Source organism: Amblyomma americanum, chromosome 11, assembly GCF_052857255.1.
Source record: "Amblyomma americanum isolate KBUSLIRL-KWMA chromosome 11, ASM5285725v1, whole genome shotgun sequence".
Lineage (NCBI taxonomy): Eukaryota > Metazoa > Arthropoda > Arachnida > Ixodida > Ixodidae > Amblyomma > Amblyomma americanum.
Window position 1 is genome coordinate 57988187 of NC_135507.1, and position 7772 is coordinate 57995958.

At 52.4% G+C, this 7772-nt stretch overlaps 1 protein-coding gene across 1 annotated transcript; it reads right to left on the reverse strand.

Annotated features, from left to right (window-relative positions):
* Nucleotides 1-920: 920 nt before the first annotated feature.
* On the reverse strand, nt 921-3395 carry LOC144109654 (uncharacterized). The gene is made up of 3 exons (XM_077642464.1): nt 3255-3395; nt 1804-1892; nt 921-1254 (listed from the first exon to the last, which is right to left on the reverse strand). Exons 1-3 carry the CDS (start codon nt 3393-3395, stop codon nt 921-923), a joined length of 564 nt encoding a protein of 187 aa, XP_077498590.1.
* Between the last annotated feature and the right edge of the window lie 4377 nt (nt 3396-7772).

A 7772-nucleotide genomic window follows, 5' to 3' on the forward strand; every position in this document is an offset into this window, starting at 1 on the left:
ATGATTGTGCAATGGGTTTTCCGGGCAGAAAGTACAAAGCGCAGAACAGCGTTCACAGACAGTCAACGGTTCCAGCAGCACCAACCCGAAGCACGCGCTCGCCGAAAGCAGTCCCGCTGCCGCATGGGCAGTTCTTTGAGATTACAATTGTGACATAAAAACAAACTTATACTCAACACATGGAAGACATGCAAGAGCCCAAGCTTGAAGTGCAAGCCGGGTGAAAGGAGAAAAGACGAAGTAGCAGAACTACTTGCTGTGAGGAACCTGAATTCCATGCCGCTACCAAAGCAGCCACACAAATGTTTGCTCTGTGGAAAGGTGCACAAGGCCTGCGACTGCTCCACCTAAGGCCTAACTGTTGTACTTTACCAAATCTGGTAATTTTTCACATGCGTGTAAGCAAAGCCGCCAAGGCAGCAGCACTTGAAGAAATGAACTGAGCGCCATTAAGAGCCTCAGCAGCAGGGTCAACAAGAGCTTTTCTGGTATTCGCCTCCTGCAAGATCAATACAGCGTTTTTGAAAAATAGCATTTGAAATAGAACAATATAGCAAGAAATGCAGAACCTAGAAGTGGAAGAGTAGCAGCTTGTTAGTGCAACAAGCTCGCAACTTAAAAGCTTCCGAAGCTGAGAAAAAAATTCTAGTGTAAAGGGGTGTATTCGCAGTGAAGGTCTGCGGTCGTAGATCAGAGCGCGTCATGATGAGCACACTCTCAGGAGTCACTGAGGATCTCCAGCTGCACTTCGTCGACCTCTTCGTCCCGCCGCTTGAACTGCTGCTAGTCGTTCCCATTCCTCTAACATTTCTTTAGTTCCTGCACAAAAGTTGGGATACGGGTAGCATGAGCAAGTGCGCATTATAAACATGCTTTATTCAAAATGCATGGGACAGTGTTGAGGATTGTGCATTTCTTACCTATGTGAAGCTCTTCTGGATGAGCACCCGTCGTGCCTGCATTCCCGACAAGCTGTCGCTGACAGCATCAACAGGTGGCAGGTGCTCTGGCCGCCTCGCTGCTGTCGTGCTGGTGCGAGCCGGTGGAGCGTCTTGGATGGGAGCGCTTTCAATAGGAGGCTGCGGCTCCTTCATCAAACATGCAAAGTTCTGCAGGGCTGCACACACTGTGATGATCACTGCAGCTTGTTTCGGCTTGTGCTGGAGCCCCATATCCAGACAAGGGAAGCGGCGCTTCCAGACACCGAATGTCCTTTCGACCACATTCCGTGTCTTTATGTGGGCTTTTTGGTACCTGCACGTATAAAGGAATATTGCGTTGATTTAATGCCACAGCTCGAAAGTGTAATCAAGCTTTGTCAACTTCGTCATGCACTGTCATTGGAAACATATTAACTAACCTTCCTTGCGGTGAATTTGCACAGTGATTGCATGGTAATATAGCGCCTAGAATGTAGTGCTACTCTTCATGGAGCATGGAGAACGAAGCTACATTATAAAGCAGTACTAAAAGAAAATGCTGGGCCTCGATCGCATATTCCGAAGAGACACATTTCGCTATGTGGGACGCCGTAGTGAAAGGCTCCGGAAATTTCTACCACCTGGCGTTCTTCAGCGTGCAACGACGTCGCACAGTACACAGGCCTCCAGCATTTCGCCTCCATCGAAATGTGAACGCCGCGGCCGGGATCGAACCCGCGTCTTTCGGGCAAGTAATCTTGTGACTGTACGCTCGTAGCACCGCGGGGAAATAAATAAAATGACGGCACGTACATGACGCGAACGAATACAAATGAGCTGAACAGTCGTAACTGTTCAGAGAATTTCAATTTTCATTGCTCACCTGCACATTGATGGAGAAATAGCCTTTGCGGTTTCGGTAGACTTCCGCATCTGCACCACCCGGGCTGTTGATGCGGACATGCGTGCAACCTATGCAGCCGGTCACACCAGGGAATTCACCGATCTCATAAAAGTCCCGCATCAGCTTTCCAAACTGCGAGACGGCTGGAAACTGCACCAGCATCGGGCGCAGGTGCTTGGCAATCAGCAAGGTTACTTTGCCAACTGCGCGGCACACCGTGGGCTGCGAAATCCGCACCAGATCCCGGTGACGGTTTGGAAAGTGCCGGCCCCATAAAACCTCAAAGCCAGGAGTAGCTGCAGCATCGGAGGAACAGGCTGTCCCCTGTTGTCGGGACTTTCACGCAGGGGCAACATGGTGAGCAGCTCCCGCACGAGCGTTCTTGGAGAACCGATAGCGGGCGAGGAACTGCTGGTCGTCGTAGAGCTCCATGGGGTTAACCCGATCTCGTAACGCTGGCCGTGGAATCTTCGGCAACGAATGGGCCTCAGGAAATACTACGTCCATGGCGTGGCAAGCGAACTCGAACGCAGCTACCCTCCGCGCGACGTCCGATCGGTAGGTGGCCATGTTGGAAAATACAACGAAGTCCGCTTCAAGCAAGCTCCTATGCCGACTTGATGTTGGACCGAACTAAGATCGAGCCAAGCCGGTTGCAAGTCGCACTTCAAGCCGAGTTTGGTTTATGAAACACGATGGAGCTCACTTGACACCGATGGAAGCTAAGTTCGAGCCAAGTTACATTTCTGCATTCGGGGGTAAGAGTGTGTGTCTGATAACCGTAGAGCGGCCTGGGAAAATGTGAGGAGTGATGCACAGCGCACACCCACATACGTTAGGTGATAGAGCGCATCAGCGACGGAAGCGAAGAACACGTAAACACGCGTTATACGCGCCGCCGGCGTGTCCCGGCCACGGAGAAATAGACTCCCGGCCGGAGTCCAACGTGCCGCGCGCGCCGACAGATGGCGACTGTTGTCGAGAGTAGGAGGTCTCCCGCAGCCTGCGTGCGAGGGAAAACGAATCTGGTCTATAGTTTGCGAGTTCGACTGTCGCTCGACCTGCTGCGGAGACTCCCTGTACTAAAGACATGATTCGCGCGTCTCTCGGCCGCGCGGAGTTAGAAGTTGGCAAAGAAACTCCGATTGAGCCTGGAAGGTAACTGCGCAACCTCGAGCAATGTAGAATTCTTTTAACGTGCCTTCGGTCATTCTAGATGAAACTAGCCACCTTCTAGGTAAAACTTACCGGCGAATATGAGCATGAAAGAGCAAACATGAAGAACCGCTGCGGTATTGCGTCCCAATCAAGAATGCATCACATGCTTATGAATGAAAGAGAGGTGGGCCAAAAAATTTGCCAGAGCCACTTAATTCTTCTTACGGGTATGAATTAGAAAGCTATATGGTCCCGCGGGCTAAATGTTTTACCTGGGCCTCCTGTTCGTGCTTCTGCGACATTGCTTCCGCTTCACGCTGTAGCAACTCCGGATCGTTGTCACGACGTTGTCGGATTGATTCCGCATCACGTTCCCGCAACTCGACGTTGGCTGCGCGCTTGTGTTGCTTCATGTCCGCTTCTGGCTTGCGTAGTTCAAAGCCTCAATCGTTCGAACCTAGCTTTCCGCGCTTGTATCGTGGCGGGATCCGCTGTGGTGCAGCCCGTCTATGCAGTAGTCGCGCAGCACTTCTCGGCTACCGTGCCTTGGAGCCGGTAACGTACCTTCGTGGGCGCCCTAGTCTTCCTGTTGCCGTAGACACGGTCGCCTCGCCGGGCACAGACGTTGAAGCCGTCGCCGTACCATCACACTGCATCACACACACGCACACACCATCAACACGGGAGTCCGAAGAGACAGTGACGCGCGCACAGCCACGAAACCCTTCGCAAAGACGCTTATGACTCCTATCGCGTGAACGCTGGCGGGACTAAGACATGCAGCAAGTGGTCTGATGCTGGCATCTGCTGCCTCATACGCTCCGCCCACTTCGGTACTGTTCCACTCGACGCATGCTGTGCGCTAAGTATTTCTACTCCGACGCGACCTGCAGTCCCATTTCCCTGTACTGCTCAAGAACCGTTTCGACTCCGACGCCCTCTCCGGTAATGCTTCCTCTCTTCGAAGCTGCTCGAGTCGCTTCCCTCTCTACTTTTGGCCAGGGGTGCTACATAGCCGCCTCGTTGTCAAACCGCTGCAAAAGAACGTTCGCGCTCCCAGGCCGACACGACGCGCGCACTCAACACAAAGCCCGGGCAATGTATGATTTCTATCGTGCCGACGAACACGCAATACAAGTGGACGCCGCAATGCAAGATGCACCAACCTACGCGGTTCATGCAACCACGCCGCAATCTACCCTTATCTCCTCCGCCATAGTGCATGCCCACTCCCACACCGCAACGGAAGAGACAGCGATAGCGCTCGCCATCGCTGACCGCCGTACGTGCACAGCTCTCAGTGACTCAATACGAGCAATCCTAAATTACTCGGCAGGCTGCATCTGCATTCCTGTCGAACGCTTCCTGAGCGGCTGCAATCCCAACCGCAAAATTAACCCAACCTATGTACCCGCCCACACGGAAAACTATGGAAACGTAGGGGCCGAACGACATGCCCAGGGATCAACAATCCGTGCAGCTAGCCCCACGGATCCAGGCGCCGTCACTGAAACGCTCAACTTTTGCGGCATGAACAATTTTCATAAAGAGACGAGATGCCGTTTTCCGCCTCGACCGAGCACAGACCACCCTGCGCCGCAGCTTGGAGACGCACTCAACACCGACGCGTTTGACATGCCAGCGGTGATTTTTTCGGCGTCCTTTACTGTTCTCGATAGCCGCGGTGGTGTGGCTCTGCATTGACCTCGCGAGTTAGATTGCAGGTGAGTTTCCAGGCGTCAGTGTGGGCATGTCTGCGGTTCGTTTATGAAAACGTTGTCTGCGAAGTCTCCCAACGCATCTATAGAGAGAAACACAGCAAGACAATTTTTTTAGCTCATACGTTTTATTTATTGGCTGCAGATCAATTAAAAACCTATCAGCTGCACTTCGCGGTTCTTGCAGTGCCTGCATAAAATTAATGACAAAAATAAATTACCGTCTGCACAACCGTCCAATAACAGCGAAGTAACACTGTGGTTTGGGCTAGTTGGTTGCATTTCATTATGGAGACAAGTTTCGTAGCATGAATAAAACGCACACAGAAGACAAGGAACAAACAAGACAGGACTGTGCTGCACAGTCCTGTCTTGTTTGTTCCTTGTCTTCTGTGTGCGTTTTGTTCATGCTGCGAAACTTGTCTCCATTATGAACAATAACAGCGCCAACTTGCGTTCAGCGGTGTTGAAGACGGTAATTCGTCACGGCGACTTCGTTCAGAACGGCACGGAGCGCGCTTTGTGCAGCGTGTGAGTGCACGCAAATTTTCCTCCCCGTTCGCTTTTACCCTCACGATAAATGTAAAACACAGTGTTATGCGACAAAGCAAGCTGCCTTTTGTTTACCATCGGCGATCGACGGTTGCAGCGGACGCTGTCACTGAAAAGCCATGCGTATTGAGTACAATATTTTCTTCCTTAAATACACCTCCGGCATTTACAGTACTGAAAAGAGTATCTGAACTATTGCCTCTATTTGTTGAAGTCCAATGGGCAAATAAAACACCATTGATGTTACCCCTGTACAGTGGAATCCGATGGGCAACTAAACTGGTGGGTGAATATTTCTTCTCTGGCATTAGTCTCGTTCTATTTGTCGGTAAAGAGACACAGCGACGCTAGGCGTTTCGCTGCAGCCACCACAACGCAGTGACATCCTGCCGACGCTCACAGTCGGAACCGAACCGACATTCGCTTCCGGCGTTTCGACCAATCAGGTGCGGCCGCGGCGGCAGATTATGATGCTTTTTGTTGTGACACAAACTCGGAATACGGCCCCAGGTATGCGAAGCCGTCGAGGTCGTCCCCGTCAGGTACGTCCTGCAACACTGCGTTGAGCGTTGTCGTCATATCCTGCATGCTGCGTACGTGGTGATAGAGTTTCACAGGGTTGCCTCCTTAACTGTGGTTTGTAGGCGGAGGCAAAATAGGGCAAGATCGCATCCGATGGTCTGCGTTCGGTGTCAACGTAGATGGAGCGTACTTACATGAAGTTCCTTTTCCATTTTAACCCCTTCAGGGTGTCATTGCGATGCCTACGGCAAGGGAAAGGTACCACCGTCTAATTGGGTTTTATAGAGTCCGCGTAAGTTATCTCACAAGAGTGGATTTTAAACGCAGCTACTTGTTACTACTAGTAAGCAGCAATAAGGAAATAAATGAAATATATTTACGCCTGGCAACTGCCATGAAATATGACCGATGTCAATCCTTGCTTTGAGAAGATATCTAGGCGCTGCCTAACATCGCATTACCTATTCATCACAATCCATGACATCATCCTTCATCACCAAAACTACCGCCTATACCTCCCTCCCCCTCACATGACCCAATCTAAGCTAAAACAGAGCACGTGGCGCCATTTACAGGGGCCCACACTTTCCTCTCTCCGGCCCCCCTTACTCTTATTCACCCCGGTGCTTTTCACCTGATTGCACGCTCTGCAGCCAACCCCGAGCAGGCTATGCTCACAGTCTTTATTCTTGTTGGCACTTCCGGCCCCCGCCTCCTGGTACTTAATACAGTCAGCAGCTGTGGGAGGCTTCTTTGGCCAGCTCGGAGCCGTATATTCAACTACGGTGTGACGTTCCTTGTGTGTGCTACGAGGGTCCGCGTTCGACGGCGCGGCGTAGACGGAGCCCCCAGTGGCGGCGAAAGCACAACCGGACCCCCTTTCATTTTTCTACTGTATATGGCTGCAAGCAACTTGAGTGAGATTGCTTTTGGGCCTGCCGCCGTGGACCGCACGGAGACGACCCAGATGACAGCGGCATCATCAATTACCGAGCCATACTCGTTGAGAGTGAACGACCAGAACGAAGGGGTTTAAGCACAACCGGATCTCCTTTCCATAGTGTCGGCACGAGTCTAACGCCGCCGCCGCCGCCGCCGCCGCGGGGAGACGGGCGTTGTCTTCCCCAATTGCCGTGGCCGTTCCAAGGGGGCCTCGTTTCGGCGGGCCTGGCCCCGTGGCAAGACGGCGGGCATCATCAATCAACCCTCCCGAGCACATCCCAGGACAAGAGACCACTTTCCCGGCCTTTTAGTGACCTCGCGTTCCGGCCTTGAGAGGCGAGTGTCATTTGATGGAGAACGGAGGCCGGTGACCCGCGGGAACCGACAGCGGGCCAGAGCGCGCCTTACCACAGCCGACGTTATGCGCTACCTCGACGACAACCTTCTTTCCCTCGGACTCAACACGTGAGGGGGGCGAGACCATAAGTGCGGTGGTGTGTTTGTGCGCCCAAGTGAAAGCCCTAGGCCCCCCCTCCGGCGTGGGCGTCCTCACCCTAGGGAGTGTGGAGATAAGAGGATATAAAAATCGACAAGGAGTACCGAAGAAGGCACGCTCAGGACGACATCGTTCGACAAGCGGGCCTTCAGCGCCGAAGCCCGACGGCATGCAGCTTCTGCCAGCAACCGTTCGAGCTCAACTCCGGAGCCCCTCCATCGTCCCCATGAAGTCGTCGGCACGTAAGCTCGGACGCCCCAGCCTCTGATGTATAATCATAATCAAGTGTAATTATTGAATATATCTGTTTGTTTAAACTGAGCCATACAGTGTCTCATTGCCTCTCCGTCCCGTGTGAACCTGTGCATTATGGGGGGTCATCACACTAGTGTCAGAAGTGGGGTCTCAAAAGCAAGTGTCCTCTGAATGCTGCGACATTCATGACTTCAAAATTGTAATCAAAAGGGAATCACGGGACTGATTGTGGGACTTTTACCCCCATTTGAGAGGCTTGAGGCACCGGAGGGCTTGAGTGAAAAAAAAAATGTCTGTATCTGAGG